The following is a 17,177-nucleotide window of genomic DNA, read 5'->3' on the forward strand; positions in this document are numbered from 1 at the left end:
TTGAAACCATGGGGAATGGCCTGAGTTGGGGTGGTGGGAGCTGGATAGCCAGGAGCAAAGAATGAGGGGAAGTAACCAGGATGGCAGCTAATGACAGCAGAAGCAGGTGGTACATCAGAGAAGGGAGATGACCCCAGGAAGCTCTCCACTGCCAGGCATGTGCCGTGGAGAGCCCTACTACCTCAAGGGCAGTGGTGCTTCAGAAAGCCAGGTTTCAGTTAAGGTAGAAGGGATAGAGGAGGACAGTGAGATCTACAGCACAGCCTGCTGATCATGCAGGGCCTGGTGGAAGGGAGTGAAGACAGGGGCACTGGGGCAACAAAGGAGAGACTTGCACAGATGGATAAAAGGATCGGAAAGAACAATAGATGGTCTGTCTGTTTAGTACAGTGATGTGGATGCTTCCTTTGGTAGGGAGGAAGATCCTACAGGCCCCATTCCCCATCCATCAATGCACTCCAGCGTCCACCCATCCACCCACAATCCAACCATCCTCTCCCATCTACCCATCCACCCCCATCCACCCATCTACCCTCTGTTCACCAACCCACCCATTCACCCTTCCACCCACAATCCAACCACCCATCTACCCCATCCACCCATCCACCCACAATCCAACATCCACCCTCATCCTCCCATCTACCCTCTGTTCACCATCCCACCCACCCATCCACCACTCATTCATCATTCCATCTAACCACTATCCATCTACCCACCATCAATCCATCCAACTATCCCTCCACCCATCCACCCTCCCACCTATCCACCCACCCACCCATTTATTCATCTGATCATCCATCACCCATCCTACCATTATTGAATACACCCCTCCACCTTCAGTGTGCATCTCCTCTGTACTGAACTTAGGAAGGTGAAGAAAATACAGCCTCTCTTCAGATGTGACCAGAAAACCACAATTCAGTTTGAGAAGCGTTCTGACAGCAGGGGCTCAGGAGGCCGAAGCTGCCTGAGTAACGTTGATTGCCCCGCCACAGGGAAGGGACATGTGAACAAGGCCCTGAAGAGGGGGCTCTGCCGAAGGAAAGGAAGTACAAATGTTCAGGGCAAAAGGACAGGTGAAGGCAAAGACTTCAAGATATGAAAAGCCTGGGGGAGCCTGGGTGGCTCAGCCGGTTAAGCATCTGCCTTCAGCTCAGGTCATGATCCCAAGGTCCTGGGATCGAATCCCACATCCAGCTCTCTGCTTAACAGGGAGTCTGCTTCTCCCTCTCCCTCTGCCCCTCCCCCCCACTCGTGTTCTCTCTCTCTCTCTCTCTCTCTCAAATAAATAAATAAAATCTTTAAAAAAAAGTTATGAAAAGCCTGGCACTTTGGGACAAGGGTGAGAGCTCTGTGCTCTCAGAGATGTGTCAGGAGATGAAGCTGGAGAGAAGGGCATGGCCAGAGTCCTAGTGTGCCCCTACTTCATCTTGGAAGCAAAAGGGAGCTGCCCAAGGAAGGTGGGCTGACATCTGCCACAGCTCCATAGTCAGGGGGTGTGCCCCAGATGTGTATCCCAGAGAAGGGGACACTCGGCCTCCCTGGGGGTCCTAGGGCAAGCTGCAGGCCTCACCGGGGAGCATGCACAGGTCTGGGGCAGGTGGGTGCTGGCTGCCGTGCCTCTCCTCTGGTGCCCACATGCCAGCCTCAGGCCTGACCCCTAACTGGTCCACTGGGAGGGCAGCTCTTTTGTCCCCTGCAGGTCCAAACGCAACCCGCTGTCCCTCCTCTTCTGTTGTCAGAGGCCAGTTATTTGCTTGCTGTGGCTTTTCCACTGCCTGGAAAATCCTATTTCTCTTTCAACACCCAACTGAGAGGTGCCCTCCCAGGATTTTTTTTCCTAGGCCCTAACTACCCGAGGGGAGCCTCCCCTTTGCAGGGCACCCCCTTGGCAGCAGCCCTGGGGGTGTGCAGTGGAGGCTGGTGTGCATGGAGGGCTAACACTCACCCTGGGGAGGATGGAACTGGTGGCAGGAGGGGGTGCACTGGGTTCAGGTGAAGGAGGGACTTTGCAGTGGTCACAGAGGCCAGGCGAGGAGCTGCCTTCTGAAAGCCGTGGTGCCGTCCAGCAGGAGGGTCTATACAATGGGACTAGATGCTCAGTGAGGACCTTCTGCTCTGACTGACAGTGGTGTGGTGCCTAGAAAGTTTTGGCCAGCAGGAAGCATGGAAGGGAGGGACGAGCCAGGCCCTGGCTAGTGGCTGCTTTGTCCATAGGATGCTGAAATGAGATCTTGGTGTACAGAGCATGCCGTCCTAGTACTGTTTTCTAGGGCGGGTCAGGGTCAGGATGGTGTAAGGCAACTATGGCGGGGGGCCCCTGGGATCCACGTTCCACAGTTAGCTGCCGGGGCAGGACACTGGGCATCAGAGAGCTGGGCTGGGGAGGACGGAGGAGCTGGATCTGTGGGACTGGAGAGGGCTGCGGGCTGGGGCCAATAGTGGGCTGTGCCCCCCAGGAGGACAGGGACACAGGGGGAGGGACAGGACACAGCCCTGGGCCTCCAGCCACACAGTCCTCTCTTCCTGTTGTCTCAGGATGGTCCTGGCAGGATGCATCTGCCAGAGTTCCAGGTCCAGACCTCCCCCAAGGCCTGCTCCCGCCCCCACCGGGATCTCACACACACGTACACATGCGCGTGTGCAAACACACACACACACGCATGTCCATGGGCACGCACACACCAACATGTCAAAGACACATGCATGCACATCCACACACAAAGCCACACACACCACTTACGCACCAGCCCCCCACACACAAGTCCATGCCCACAAAGGCACACACACAAACACACACACGCACACACGGACCCACACCTATGGACATGCACACACACAGGCACACACGGTCCTGCTGAAGGAGGACGGGGGGCAAGAAGCTGCTCGGGCAGCAGCGGGGTTTTCAACCAGGCAGAGCAAGCTTATTTGTGTGTCTGGGGTCAGGCCCTGTGGGAAGAATGAAGGAACGAGGCCCGGGGTTTTGGGGGGAGCTAGGGCAGCCAGAGGGGGCTGCAAGGGTGCACAGAAGCAGATGGAGCCAAGGACACATGATGTAAACCCCACAGGACCCAGGAGAGGGTGAGCTCATGGGCAGAATCTGGGGGGAAAGCCAGGGGCCCTTGGTTCTGGGCATTTGGGGAGAGTCTGCACCGCGCGGGATGCCCTCACAAGCACCGGTCGAGCATCTGAAGTTCAGGAGGGAGGGGACTTCCAACAGACATGTGAGGGTCACACACCCCAGGTCTCCCCCATCGACTTCATACTGGCAGCTCAGCGTGTGTGGGGCCAGAGATTGGGGATCAGTTAGGTCAGGGTTCACTGGGGGCTGGGACCAGTCTGCTGCCAGGGACAAGGGCCAGGGGCACCCAAGGTAGAGATTACTGACTGTCTTGGGGCCTCACAGGTACTGCCCAGCTCCAAGAGCTGGGGCAGCCCCTGCCCTAGGGAGGAGTATGCTCTTAGGGGCAGGGAAGGCCCATCAGGACCAGACTGACGTCACCATGTCACCGTGTGAACTCACGACCCAGTGCTGTACTAACCCTGTCTTCCACCCCAGGCCTGGCGAGTGGCTACTCCATGACCCCCCCAACCCTAAACATCACAGAAGAGACACACGTCATCGACTCCAGTGACAGCCTGTCCATCTCCTGCAGGTACTCGGTCCTTAGCCATGGGGACAGGGGCCTGGGTCCCCCCAGACCAAGGGGACCAGAGAAGGCCAAGGCAGGAGATGGTAGAGAAGAACCCAGAAGGCAGCCCCTCCCCAGGGCAGAGGGACCTCAAGGCTTAGTGGGGCTCCCTCGTCACCTGGGTGTGGGCACCTGGAGGCACAGACCATCCCTGGCCCCGCAGACACCTTGCACCCACTCCCATCCTACTCCCCCCCCCCGGGTCACTCTAGGGTGACCCCAGGCCAGTCCATGCCCACCTGCCTGATTACCCTTCATGGACCCCAGGTCCCCTACACCCACCCCCAGCCACCTGCCACTGGCTCCAGGCCCACCCACACAGACTTCAGGCCTGTTACAATCCCTGCAGCCCCAGGGATGGTCAGCAGGCTTCTCTGCAGGCCAGCCTACCCCACGTAGGCTTAAGAGCCAAAGGCCCCGAGGGGCCTCAGGGTGCACCCTGCCCTGGGCTGGGTCCATGGCATGTGCTCAGAAATTGGGCTGTTCTGACCTTTGGGTGAGACAAGCTACGGGCAAGGCTTGTGCCCTGGGGCTGCAGCTGGGGCCCCTCTTGTGCTCTCGTGTCCTCTGCCAGGGGGCAGCACCCCCTCGAGTGGTCCTGGCCAGGGGCTCAGGAGGCACCGGCCACAGGGGAGAAGGACGGCGAGGACACAGGAGTTGTGCAAGACTGCGAAGGCACGGACACCAGGCCCTACTGCAAGGTGCTGCTGCTGCGTGAGGCCCGCGCCAACGACACGGGCAGCTACCGCTGCTACTACAAGTACATCCAAGCCCGCATAGAGGGCACTACAGCCGCCAGCACCTACGTGTTCGTGAGAGGTGAGGGGGCCATACACCCGGGCCTGGATCCTGGCGGGAAATCTGGCACCCGCAGCCCCAGCCCCAACCCGCAGACCCGGGGGGGCTGCCCCACTGCCCCTCACCTGAGTAGAGGACCCCCAAGCCCCGCCTTCCCCTCCCACAACCTGTCCCCCTCTCCTCAGACGTGGGGCAGCCATTCATCAACAAGCCAGACACGCTCCTGGTCAACAGGAAGGATTCCACGTGGGTGCCCTGCCTGGTGTCCATCCCCGGCCTCAACGTCACGCTGCGATCGGTACGGCCCTCCACCTCCCCGACTCCCACCCCAGGATCCAGCCCCTCCCCTCCCGTCCCGGGGAAAGGCGGCCACTGGTCTGGCCAGGAGAAGGGGTCTTGACAGCCACCATGTCCCTGCAGCAAAACTCGGCACTGCGGCCTGATGGGCAGGAGGTGGTGTGGGACGACCGTCGTGGCATGCGTGTGCCCACACCGCTGCTGCGCGATGCCCTGTACCTGCAGTGTGAGACCACCTGGGGTGGCCAAGACTTCCTCTCCAACCCCTTCCTCGTGCACATCACAGGTACGGGCTGCCCCCTGCAGCAGGGCCCTCCTCCGGGCACCACTGCCCACGTCCAGGGAGAACCACAGGAGGAGGACGGGGTATCCCCCCAATGCCAGGGATGGGGCCACAGGGGCCACAGCTGGTCTCAGTGACACCCTGTGCCCAGCGCTCTGCGTGTGTGCCATCCTGTGAGGGGCGTGGGGGTCACTGTGCATGTGTCACCAGGCAACGAGCTCTATGACATCCAGCTGTTTCCCAAGAAGTCGCTGGAGCTGCTGGTCGGGGAGAAGCTGGTCCTAAACTGCACTGTGTGGGCTGAGTTCAACTCAGGTGTCACCTTCAACTGGGACTATCCAGGGAAGCAGGTGAAGCCGACAGCCCCACCAGGGCCATCCTGGAACCATCCCCCGGAGTCCCTGTCACTGCCTACACCTGCCCCATGCCCACACTGTCCCCAGGAGTCCCCATCACTGCCCACGCCCACTGGGCCTGGTGCACACTGGCCTCCAAAGAGAAGAGGTTTGGACCTCATCCTGCCCTAGGAGCCCCTGCCTGATGAAAGGGGCGACCCCATGGAAAATTCTGGGTCTGGGTCCAAGGCTTCCAGAGCCATAGCTGGGCTGGGGTACGTGCCCTTGGTGCTCAGTTCTGCCAGAACCCACCTGCTCTGACCCTGGGCTTCCCCTGGGTGTGGGTAGGCAGAGCGGGGTAAGTGGGTGCCGGAGCGGCGCTCCCAGCAGACTCACACAGAGCTCTCCAGCATCCTGACCATCCACAACGTCAGCCAGCACGACCTGGGCCCATACGTGTGCGAGGCCAACAACGGCATCCAGCGATTCCGGGAGAGCACCGAGGTCATCGTGCATGGTACGGCCTGGGGCTGGGCCGGGCGTCCGTCATCAGGCCTGGGGAGCAAGGGTCCATGTGCAGTGTGCGTGGGGGTCAGAGGTCAGGGTGCACCTGAGCAGGGTGGAGTCTAGCCAGAGGGAACGGAGGGTAATGAGTGGACCCCCCGAGGGCAGGGTGAGCCCCGGTCTGCAGGCATCTGGCCACTGGGGGTGACAGACCATGGCTGGGAGTACCTGGGCAGGGATGGGTCAGCGACTCCAGGCTCTGGCTTTACACGGATGCCTCCCATTTGGCAGAAAAGCCCTTCATCAGCGTCGAGTGGCTCAAGGGTCCTGTCCTGGAGGCCACAGCAGGAGACGAGCTGGTGAAGCTGCCCGTGAAGCTAGCGGCGTACCCCCCGCCGGAGTTCCAATGGTACCAGCCCTGGCCCCTGCCTCTTGCGACCCCCCAGGCCCAGCACAAGAACAGACCACAGGGTGGGAAGGGTGGCATCCCCCACTATCAGGGTCTGTGCCCCAAGACCCCGACAGGGCCTCTCCTCTGAAGACACTCTAAGGAAGGTGCACCTAATACATAATTTAAGCCGGAGGGAAAGTTATCTTGCTATGAAACTGCAAGCTTGCAGCGGCCAGCCTGCTATCGTGGGTGGGGGTGCTGGGCACCGTGCAGGGCTCTATCTGACCAATCCCTGCACCTGCTCAGTATCTCCAAGCGCCCCGCCAGCTGGACGATGTCCTGGAGCTCTGGCCTGCCCTGCAGCAGGGGCTTTGGGTTTCTCAGGCCTCCCTCTGAACAGGTTGCTGCCCCCCACCCCAGGACCCTCCTGTCCAGAAGTTCAGAGATGCCACAGGGGTTCCACAAGCTGTTGTAGAGCCAGGCTCTGGGCCGGGCCTGAGCTGTGTGGCAGAAAGCCAGAGTTTCCAGGAGGCCCCAGAGCCCCAGCTCTGGTCTGTGACCTGAGAGTAAGCCCTTCCCTACAGGGTGTATTGAGGGTCAGTGGGGGGGGGAGGGTCCCTTAGTGGTGGCTCCACCCTTGCCAGGTGCTCCCAGAGAGCTCTCTAAGAGCTCAGGTTAGCATAGCACCCCCCACACACCCCCACACCCCCTTGGCTCATCTGAGCAGTCCGCGGGGCCCAACGCTGAGAGGTACACTCTGGCCTGACACCCAAGGTGCAGACCAGGAAACAGAGGTGGGGGAGGGGACACGGCATTCCTACCTGAGCCCTGAGCCCCCTGGGAGGGCTCTGCGTCATCCTTTCCCAGCTGGCCAGAGGAGCCCTGCACTTCCCAGCCTGGGGCACATCCCTCCAGAGGGGATGACCTTTTAGGAAAGCCTGGGGCTGAGCGAGCAGAGGCCCTGGACATTCTCAGCTGGGATCTCACAGTGCTAGCTGTAGGCTGGCAGCAGGCTACTCCTGGGAGGACCTCAGGATGCCCTGGGCCTGGGCCTGGTATAACGCCACCTCTGAGGCCACAGGCTTTGGGGTCCATTGAGGGTACCTGGTGCAGGACCAGCATTTGGGGGCAGGGGGCAGCCTGGAGCCTCCCTCACACGTCAGCCTCCTGGAGACACCTGGGGCTCTGTCCCCTGCCCTCTAAGGCCAGCAGGACTCACGCTGTTCTGGTGGGGGGAAGCCCAGGTCTGCTGCTTCCAGGGTCTGGCCCAGGCCTGACGCTCAGGCAGCTGGCTGCCTCTCACCGTTCCACTACATCTGGCTTTTCTCCTCTCACTCGGCCAACACCTGCCTCCAAGAAGTGCTCAGCTGGGCCCACTGTCCACTGAGACATGGCCTCAGGGCCCTAGTAGCCACCACAGCCCACAGGGGCCCACTCTTCTAGGCTGTCAAGGGATGATGATGAGTACGTGGACGGGTAGAGATCTAGTGGACAGATAGACAGGCCGGTCCTCCACTCCTGAAGCTTGTGTCCAGCACAGTGCATACACTGACTGCTGTAACTCAGTTAAACCTCACGACCCCTGCAAGAAAGTTCCTTTTGTTTCCCCAGTGTTCAGACGAGGACCCTGGGGGCTTGGGGCCCTGGAGGGGTTTGCGTAGGATCACTGACACAGCAGGTGGCGGACCCTGCATTTTGCATCAGAGCCTGGCAGACCACGTGGCCTAGGGTCTGCTTTGCCCTGCCCTGCGTGGGTCCCCGGATGAGTGATGTCCCTCCCCTACATCCCCCTCACTGCTGGTCTCAGACCAAGGGTGTGCCTGTCCTTCGGCTCCCTGGCTAAATGCCAGGGGAAGGTACCTGCCTGAGGGAGGACCAGTCCCAAATAGAGCCAGGGTTGCAGCTCCCAGCTCAGGCCTGGGCAGAAGTCACCCTTTGGGGTGTAAGGTATCCCTTTATTTGCATGTACATTTGTTTGCATGTGAATACGCACTGAGCACCGCATGTACTCCCGGTGGAGGGAACGGCAATATGCGGCAATACGGGGACAGTCTCTGCACCGCTCCGTGGGGGAGACAAATGGTCAAAGACATATGTGTGAAAACCAGGGTTCTCATGAGCAGGCAGGTAGAAGCAGGGCAGAGGGCAGGAGCAGGTTCCTAGGGCCGCAGGGAAAGGTCACTCTAATGAGTGGGTATTTATATACAGGAGAGAGAGGGCCATACAGGTGTCTAGAGAACTGAGCATCCAAGCAAGGTGGGGACAACGAGTCCCCAGGCCCCAGGTGGGAGTGTGAGGACAGCAAGAAGTTTCCATATCTGAAAAGCTCCAGAAAGGGCAGAGCTGGGGTCAGAAAGTGAGGCAGGGACCCCCACGGGTAAGGGTTTTGGCTGTGTTTCTAGGGGACCGCACCTCCAATTCTTTCCAGCACATACCACTGCGAGAGACGGGGCGTACAGGGTGCTATGGTTAGTCCTGAGCCTACAGGTGCCACGGGACCAGAGCAGGCCCGCAAACCATCCCCACAGCCCCTAGGCCACCTGCTCTCCAGTCCAGAGTCAGCTGCCCCAGCCCGAACCCCCGCCGCACTTCCCTGCAGCCCCCTGGTCCGGGGCAGGAGGGGTCTCTGGCTGGAGTTGGGCCCTTCAGGACTCACACCAGCCTCTTCCTGCCTCCCCTGACGGCATACTGCTGTGTTTGGGGCCTGGGTGTGGCAGGGAAGGAGTGCCAGGATGGGGCAGGAGTGGGGTCCACGCAGTCCCCTGAACTCCTTTCCTGGGCCAGGTACAAGGACAGAAAGTCAGTGTCCGGGCGCCAGAGTCCGCACGCCCTGGTGCTCAAGGAGGTGACGGAGGCCAGTGCGGGCATCTACACCCTCGCCCTGTGGAACTCTGCGGCTGGACTACGGCGAAACATCAGCCTCGAGCTGGTGGTAAACGGTACAGGGGCAGGATGGGCAAGGGGATGCCGGAGGGGAGGGCGGGCGGTGGCAGGGGCCTGCTGACCAGCTGTCTGCCTGTGCCCCCAGTGCCCCCCCACATCCACGAGAAGGAGGCCTCCTCCCCCAGCACCTACTCCCGCCACAGTCGCCAGGCCCTCACCTGCACTGCCTACGGGGTGCCCCCTCCTCTCAGTATCCAGTGGCACTGGCGGCCGTGGACTCCCTGCAAGGCCTTCACCCAGCGCAGCCTGTGAGTGTGGCCCCAACCCCAACCTTGGCTGTGACCCCCACTCCCCGCCTGCACCCCTTCCCAGAGCCCTGCTCTAAGCTCGAAGCCTACCGCAGTTCGGGGAGAGCCAATCCCTGACCCCACGTCGCCTGAGCAAGGCCCCTCCCGTCCCTAGCATGAGTCAGGCTGCACTGGACACTGGGGATGGTGCGGCCCCACCCACCTCCCTTGAAAGTAAACCCCCAGGAGACATAACTGCCTCATCCAGGAGGACCCAAGGGACCTGGGCACCAAGTGGGTGGACCTGAGCCAGTTTCATGAGCCTTGTACTGAGCCCCGAGACACACCAACCATGCCCAGTTAGCTTTTTCTGAGCCGTGTTCACGATGGCCCCTTATAGAGGAGGCAACGGAGGGTCAGAGGAGGGGCCTGCCTTTCCCAAGGTCACGGCTGTAGCGGCAGAGCTTGCCTGGCGCCAACACGACAGACAGGCCCAGGAGCATGCTCCCAGCAGGGACAACCCCGACAAGCAGGAGATGGGTGAGGAGGGTGCCAAGGTGGCCAGCGGTCTGGAGGGCACAAGGCAGCAGTGAAGGGCACAGAGTGGGGGGAGCGGGGGGTCACACTTGCCATTCGGCTAGAGATCCTTGTGGGCAGGGTAGAGGGTCACAGGCTGGGCAAGGATGGGTGCTGGGAACCCAAAGAGGAGAAGAGCAGCTGCGCACGGAGACGGGCCGTGGCCCCAGCACGATCAGAGTAGGTGGCTCTGTAGGGGCGGCCTGCTGCATCCAAGGCTCGTAAGAGATTCTTCGAGACCATCAGGCACTTCCAAATTCGCTTCCTCTGATGCGCTACCTTTATGCTCTGGGCCAACTGACAGAACCCTGGGGTGCCGCTCTGCTCTGCTGGGGGCAGACAAGAGCCTCCCTTGGGACCCCAGGCCCATATCCCAATAAGAGACCAAAGGTACTGGGGTCACACCCAACCCAGGAAGGGGCTGCAGCTCTGGACGGGGGAGAGCAGGAGTGGTGACTCTGCTGCCCCTGGGAGATCTAGGTAGACTTTGCAGCAAGGGGCACATCTCGAGGCGGGGGTGGTGGGGAACCGCGGAGCCACAGGCGTGAGCTGCTCTGTGGGCAGCAGCCCTGCGCCTGCTGGGCAAGGCTGTTCTGGGAGCCCGCACAGGACAGATTGTTGCAGGGCCATGAGCATCAAGGATGGAAGACAGTGTTCAGAAACCAAGCCCCAATCCCCTCCTTTGCCTCAGCCTGAGAGCCAGCCTTCCCCACCCAAGTGAGTCGATGACATTGAGTCTGACAGTTGCTGGACCCCCACCCGCTGTGGGGCATCCTGACCTGCCCCGGCCCTCCTTGTTCCCAACAGCCGGCGGCAGCAGAGAGATCACATGCCACAGTGCCGGGACTGGAGAGAGGTGACCACGCAAGATGCTGTGAACCCCATCGAGAGCCTGGACACCTGGACTGAGTTTGTGGAGGGGAAGAATAAGGTAGGCACCGGCCGGGCCACAGACAGGGAAGGAGAAGGGAGGCAGGGAGGAGCCCTCTCCTGGCCTCCATCTCTACCAGGCCTGCAGAGCTCTGAGAGCTGGCCCTCTCTCTGCAGTGTCTCTGGGCCTCAGCTCCCCTTACTGCATGTGGATGGGGGGGTGTTAGGGGGCTTCCAGCTGCTTCCCAGAGAAGGACGCTTAGATTGAAGGCAGCCTGGCTGGGCCCTGAGCCCCAGCCACCCACAGGCCCCAGGGCTGGGAGGGTCAGGCCTGGGGCCAGTTAGGTCCCCACTGAAGGCAACTGTGGTGCTGGGCCAGCCGGGGGGCAATGCCTAAAAGAGGCCAGGCGGGGGAGGGGACTGAACAAAGGCACCCACTTCCTACAGTCACTTCCTGTTTTCCTACACACCTCCAGAGCCTCTTCCTGTTCCAGGCCTGGCCAGGAAGTGCCCAGCTTGGAATGGGGGGGGGGGGGTTGTTTGGATGGTAGGCAGGGCCTATGGCCCTCTCTCCTCCCCCTGCCTCCAAGCTTTCTACTCCCCAGGCCAGAGTCCTCTGGGAGACCTGGGACCCATTCCCTTCCCTGGCCACCACCCAGGGCCCTGAGGAGGGTTCCGGGAGCAGCCCTGGGGTGAACGTGGCACATCACATGGATCTCATGCAGTGACCAGCCTTGCTCCATACCCCAAATCCTAGCCCTGGCTTGGACTGCCCCATTGCCAGACTGGGCCTGTCCCCTGCTCAACGTGGCCACAGCCTGAGCCCATCCACACCCAGAGGCCTCTCCAGTCATACCTGACTTTGCCCTCTGACCTCAGCCCCAGCCGATGCCGGCTGTTCCTAGCTATGTCCTTGATTTTTCCAGAGAACGACCTCTGCTGTGCAAGGGCTTCACCTTCCGCTCCCCACCTCACCATGCCTGGTCCTGTCTCTGAGCTTTGGTCCTCTTCAGCTTGGGGCCTCAGTTTCCCCACTCCTCTCCTGGGGGCAGCAGCCCCCTTGCAGAAAGGGAGGACAGTCAGGGTGGGAGGAACTTGGGCAGGAGATGGATCCCTGTGCTCGTATGTGCTCCGCATAGACGGTGAGCAAGCTGGTGATCCAGAATGCCAACGTGTCCGCCATGTACAAGTGTGTGGTCTTCAACAAAGTGGGCCAGGACGAGCGGCTCATCTACTTCTACGTGACCAGTGAGTGACCTGGGCAGGCCCAGGTGGAGGTCGGGAACCAGGTGGGCACAGGAAGCAGGAAGGAAGGCCTGGGAGAGGACAGTGAGGCCAGGTTGGGCCCATTGAGTTTCTGATGCTGTGGGGCGCTGGGCCCCTGGGTCTGGGCGGGAGGGATAGATTTGGAGGTCATCAGCATATAGACCGGGGTGCTGGGCCATGGGGATGGAGGGAGACCCTCTGCCCCCAGCCCTGGAGGTGCCTCCCCACTGGTGCCTTCCATTCCCTGTGGCTTCACCTCCCTCCCACCCCCTTCCCAACACAGCAGCTGGCTCACAGGGACACTTTTCCTGGGGAAAAGCAGAGTGAGTCCAAAGGCAAAGTTGGGAAAGGGAGAGCGAGCACCACGGGAGGCAGGGAGGTGAGCCAGTGTCACAGCCTCCTCCTTCCTCCCCAGACATCCCCGATGGCTTCAGCATAAAATCCGAGCCATCGGAGGAGCCGCTAGAGGGCCAGGACGTGCGCCTGAGCTGCCGGGCAGACAACTACACCTACGAGCATCTGCGTTGGTACCGCCTCAACCTGTCCACGCTGCACGACGCGCACGGGAACCCGCTGATGCTCGACTGCAAGAACGTGCACTTGTTCGCTACGCCTCTGGCCGCCCACCTGGAGGAGGCGGAGCCAGGGGCGCGCCACGCCACGCTCAGCCTGACCATCCCCAGCGTGGCGCCTGAGCACGAAGGCGACTATGTATGCGAGGTGCAGGACCGTCGCAGCCATGACAAGCACTGCCACAAGAAGTACCTGTCAGTGCAGGGTGAGGCGGGCAGGGCTGCAGGGGAGGGCTGGCGGCGCTTCCCAAGGAGCCTTTCTCCCCTCCCCGAAGGCGCCTGGGCTGCCACGCGGAGAGCCTGAACCTGTTGCGGGAGGGTCCTCCTCCCCGCCCACGCTGTGGAGGCCCACCGCCACCCCCACCCCCCCAACCCTGTGCTCAAACCCGATCCTTCTAGAGCTTGACGCAAGCCGGCCCCACTCTTTGCTCCCAGCCCTGGACGGCCCCTGCCAGGCATACTCTCCTGCTTTCTGCAACTCCACTTAACTCGCTCTCGACCCCCACCCCCAGCCCTGGAAGCCCCGCGGCTCACGCAGAACTTGACTGACCTCCTGGTGAACGTGAGCGACTCCCTGGAGATGCGGTGCCCAGTGGCCGGGGCGCACGTGCCCAGTATCTTGTGGTACAAAGATGAGAGGCTGCTGGAGGAAGAGTCTGGTAGGACGGTGGACCCCGACGAAGGGCGGAGTGCAGAGGCTCGCCAGGTCAAGGCCTCAGACCCTTCTGAACTCAAAGCAACACCCCATCTGCTACAGGAATCGACCTGGCAGACTCCAACCAGAAGCTGAGCATACAGCGCGTGCGCGAGGAGGACGCGGGCCGCTACCTGTGCAGCGTGTGCAACGCAAAGGGCTGCGTCAACTCCTCTGCCAGCGTGGCCGTGGAAGGTCCGGCCTCCCCCCTGCGCCCTTCCACCCACCTGCGCCCCCCGCCCCCGCACTTGGCTCTTTCTCGTAGCCACCTCCCTCAAGTCGTGCCCACCAGAAGGGGAGCTTCTCGCAGGGTGCACCCTTCTCCCCCTAACACACACACACACAGCCTGGCCCCTTTCTGCCCACTCAGGTTCCGAGGATAAAGGCAGCATGGAGATCGTGATCCTTGTCGGCACCGGGGTCATCGCTGTCTTCTTCTGGGTCCTCCTCCTCCTCATCTTCTGTAACATGAGGAGGGTGAGCGCTCCTCCCCCAACTGAGCCTCTCCACCACTCCTTGTGGGGTCTCTGTACGCCCTGCACAGCCTGTAAGATAAGGAATAAGGTCCTCAACCGCCCTGGCTCACCTGGAAGCCTCACCTCCTGGGAAGCCTCTCTGACCTCTCCATGCTGGGCTCTTACACAACCAGAGGTTGTCAGTCTGTCTGTCCCCTCCTGGCTTGAGAGTCCCAAAGGAGATCCCATCTGTCCTGGGGAAAAGGTGACCCAAGACCGTGGTATGGCCAAATCAATTAGCTGTCCCCACCCCACCCCAGCCAGCCCACGCAGACATCAAGACGGGCTACCTGTCCATCATCATGGACCCCGGGGAGGTGCCTCTGGAGGAGCAGTGTGAATACCTATCATATGATGCCAGCCAGTGGGAGTTCCCCCGGGAGCGGCTGCACCTCGGTGAGGCGATCACCCAGCCTGCCCACCTACCCTATCCTGCCCGCATAGACCGCTTCCCTCTGAAGTACTGAAATCCCTCCATTCTCGGGCCAGAAAGTCATGCCTGGCCCCCACCTGGCCTGACCTGTCCATCTGGGCGTGCATCCCAGGAACCCGAGCCAGGGCTGCAGTTCTCAGGCCCCCCGGGGTCACTTCCCGCTGCTCTGAGCAGGGTGGGCCCATCACACCTGCTGGGAGAGGATGCAGGCCTTCCTGTCTGCTTCTCCTCTCCCGCTCTCCCCGCTCCTGCTCTCCGCGCTCTTCCTGTTTGGCAGAGAGGCTCCCGAGTTTCCTCCCCCTCCTGGGCCTTCCTTCCTGGCCCTCCATGCGGGTTGCCCCTGCTGCCCGTCCCTCTTCACCCTCGCCCTTATACAGCTCACCTGGACCCGGCTCCCTGCCCCCACAGGGAGAGTCCTCGGCCATGGGGCCTTCGGGAAGGTTGTGGAAGCTTCGGCTTTTGGAATCCACAAGGGCAGTAGCTGCGACACTGTGGCTGTGAAAATGCTGAAAGGTGTGGGGTCAGCGGGTGGAGGGGGCGGCGGGGCTGGTGGGGGCAGCGACTCTGGGTGGGCTGGTGGGGCTGTGGTTCAAGAGGGGAAACTGACGTTCGGAGCCAGGGTCTCACCCAGGGTTCTTCATGGAGGCCCTGGGCTCAGATCTGAGTAATTCCCAATCCCACCTGAAACCTCAGCCTCAAAGAGGCGAGCAGGACGAGCTGGGGACCCGATGCCCCCACGCACAGAAGCTCTAGCTGCGCCTTAGCTAAGCCAGTGGCCGGGAAGAGGGACGCGCAGGGTTTGGGGGACGGCGGGCCGCGGGCCCAGCACCACGCGAAGCTCCCATGTCCCCTCCAGAGGGCGCCACAGCTAGCGAGCATCGAGCCTTGATGTCCGAGCTCAAGATCCTAATCCACATCGGTAACCACCTCAACGTGGTCAACCTCCTGGGGGCGTGCACCAAGCCCAATGGTACGGAGCTCGCTGCCCCCCCGCTCCCTGGTGGGAGGGGCCTGTTGGGCTCGGTATGGGCGGGGCCGGGAGGGGGCGGAGCAGGAGGGCGGGGGAGGGGGCATTGCTGCGGTGCGTGCTTGCCCTCCCACCTGCCGTCTGTCGCCAAGCGCCTGGCTCTTGCCCTACTCTAGGCCCCCTCATGGTGATCGTGGAGTTCTGCAAGTACGGCAATCTCTCCAACTTCTTGCGTGCCAAGCGGGAGGCCTTCAGCCCCTATGCGGTAAGTGCGAGCCCTGCTAGGGGCCTGAGCTCGGCCGGGAGCCCGCAGGACGCAAGGTGGGCTGAGAGTGGGGTGGGGGCAGTGCCTCTGCTGTGAGTGGCGGAGCCCCCTCAGAGCCACTTTGTGCCTTCGCAGGAGAAGTCCCCTGAGCAGCGAAGGCGCTTTCGCGCCATGGTGGAAGGAGCCATAGCTGACCGGAGGAGGCCAGGAAGCAGCGAGAGGGTCCTCCTCTCCCGGCTCCTGATGGGCAAGGGCGGGGCAGGGCGGGCCCCTCCGGCCCAAGAAGGTAAGCGCCTTGCTTCCCCTTGCCCAGAGAGGTCGGGCGGGCGCGAGGATACCTCCTGAACAAGGGACTGTGGGAGAAGCTGGCCTCAGGTCCTCCTGGAGGGGCTTACGTGGGAGAGGGTGTAATGGGCTTTTCCTTTGGAAGGGAGGACGCCACAGGGACAGTCTGACATTTGATTGGGCATCACTGGCCATCTAGGCATTTGCCTTCCACACAAGGGTGGGAGCAGACAGGCAGAAGTAGCAGGTGCAAAGGGCCACTGATGCAACAGGATTCCCGGCACTGGGAGGGTTTAGTGGGTGTCGCAGAGAGAGTGGGTGCTGAGGGGCAAGAGAGGGGGCCCACACGCTTGTTAGCTAGCACCAGGGGCTTCAGGGGCTCAAGCAGGAGAGGTGCGGCCAGAGGCGGTGAACAGATGCTCCCTTTGGGGAAGGGTAGGAGATGGGAGCCATGGAAGAGCCCCCCCCCCCCAATTCCGCTGAGCCTGCCTTGCTCCTTTGTGCAGCCCAGGACCTGTGGCTGAGCCCACTGACCATGGAGGACCTCGTCTGCTACAGCTTTCAGGTGGCCCGAGGCATGGAGTTCCTGGCCTCCCGCAAGGTGACTGCCCCAGCAGGCCTCTCAGAGGGGAGAAGGGTGCAGACGACCAGCATACCAAGGGGGGCCTTGTCCTAGCTCACCCCACAGTGATGCCGTGGGCAGCGTGTGTTTCTCCCACTTTGCAGAGGAGGAAACTGAGACCAGAGCGTGGAAGTGACTTCCTGAGGTCTCTAGCTAGTCAGTGCCAGAGGTGAATGTGGAATCTGACCCCCCCACAGCCTCTTCTGCTGTCCCTATAGTTCTGGGAGCCCTCTCAATGGACGGTCCGCAGGGAGCATAGAAATCTCTCCGTGAAAGAGCAGGCCTCAGGCATGGGCGGGCCCTGGGGACCCGTGCTGACCACCCCCCTCGCACCTCCCTGTCCCCCTAGTGCATCCACAGAGACCTGGCTGCTCGGAACATCTTGCTGTCAGAAAGCGATGTGGTGAAGATCTGTGACTTCGGCCTGGCCCGTGACATCTACAAAGACCCCGACTACGTGCGCAAGGGCAGTGTGAGTGCAGGCCACGGAGGGAGGGCGGGGCTGGGGGCACGGACCTCCCATCCAGGAGCCATCTCCATGGAAGGTCAGAGAGCCCACACCTATAGGGACCTTAGCGGCCTCACCAGGGCACGTGGGGCAGGGGAGCAGAGACAGGAGCTGACGATCAGGGACCATGGTGC

At 61.7% G+C, this 17,177-nt stretch overlaps 1 protein-coding gene across 2 annotated transcripts in view; it reads left to right on the forward strand.

Annotated features, from left to right (window-relative positions):
• FLT4 (fms related receptor tyrosine kinase 4) overlaps window positions 1-17,177 on the forward strand; it is a 40,392-nt gene that overhangs the window by 11,691 nt on the left and 11,524 nt on the right. Inside the window, exons 2-24 of one of the 2 annotated variants that reach the window (XM_044387306.3) lie at window positions 3,560-3,656; window positions 4,267-4,511; window positions 4,676-4,788; window positions 4,911-5,073; window positions 5,281-5,420; window positions 5,754-5,922; window positions 6,201-6,318; window positions 9,085-9,239; window positions 9,329-9,491; window positions 10,671-10,763; window positions 10,854-10,977; window positions 12,056-12,164; window positions 12,598-12,960; window positions 13,267-13,413; window positions 13,512-13,643; window positions 13,819-13,925; window positions 14,224-14,359; window positions 14,805-14,909; window positions 15,253-15,366; window positions 15,540-15,628; window positions 15,764-15,914; window positions 16,420-16,514; window positions 16,885-17,007. In XM_044387306.3, coding sequence (XP_044243241.2) covers window positions 3,560-3,656; window positions 4,267-4,511; window positions 4,676-4,788; window positions 4,911-5,073; window positions 5,281-5,420; window positions 5,754-5,922; window positions 6,201-6,318; window positions 9,085-9,239; window positions 9,329-9,491; window positions 10,671-10,763; window positions 10,854-10,977; window positions 12,056-12,164; window positions 12,598-12,960; window positions 13,267-13,413; window positions 13,512-13,643; window positions 13,819-13,925; window positions 14,224-14,359; window positions 14,805-14,909; window positions 15,253-15,366; window positions 15,540-15,628; window positions 15,764-15,914; window positions 16,420-16,514; window positions 16,885-17,007 — 3,251 coding nt within the window. The remainder of the gene's footprint in view (window positions 1-3,559; window positions 3,657-4,266; window positions 4,512-4,675; window positions 4,789-4,910; window positions 5,074-5,280; window positions 5,421-5,753; window positions 5,923-6,200; window positions 6,319-9,084; window positions 9,240-9,328; window positions 9,492-10,670; window positions 10,764-10,853; window positions 10,978-12,055; window positions 12,165-12,597; window positions 12,961-13,266; window positions 13,414-13,511; window positions 13,644-13,818; window positions 13,926-14,223; window positions 14,360-14,804; window positions 14,910-15,252; window positions 15,367-15,539; window positions 15,629-15,763; window positions 15,915-16,419; window positions 16,515-16,884; window positions 17,008-17,177) is intronic. The other variant, XM_026507700.4, reaches the window with a different exon arrangement.

The sequence above is a fragment of the Ursus arctos genome, unplaced genomic scaffold, assembly GCF_023065955.2.
Source record: "Ursus arctos isolate Adak ecotype North America unplaced genomic scaffold, UrsArc2.0 scaffold_5, whole genome shotgun sequence".
In the NCBI taxonomy this organism is placed as follows: Eukaryota; Metazoa; Chordata; class Mammalia; order Carnivora; family Ursidae; genus Ursus; species Ursus arctos.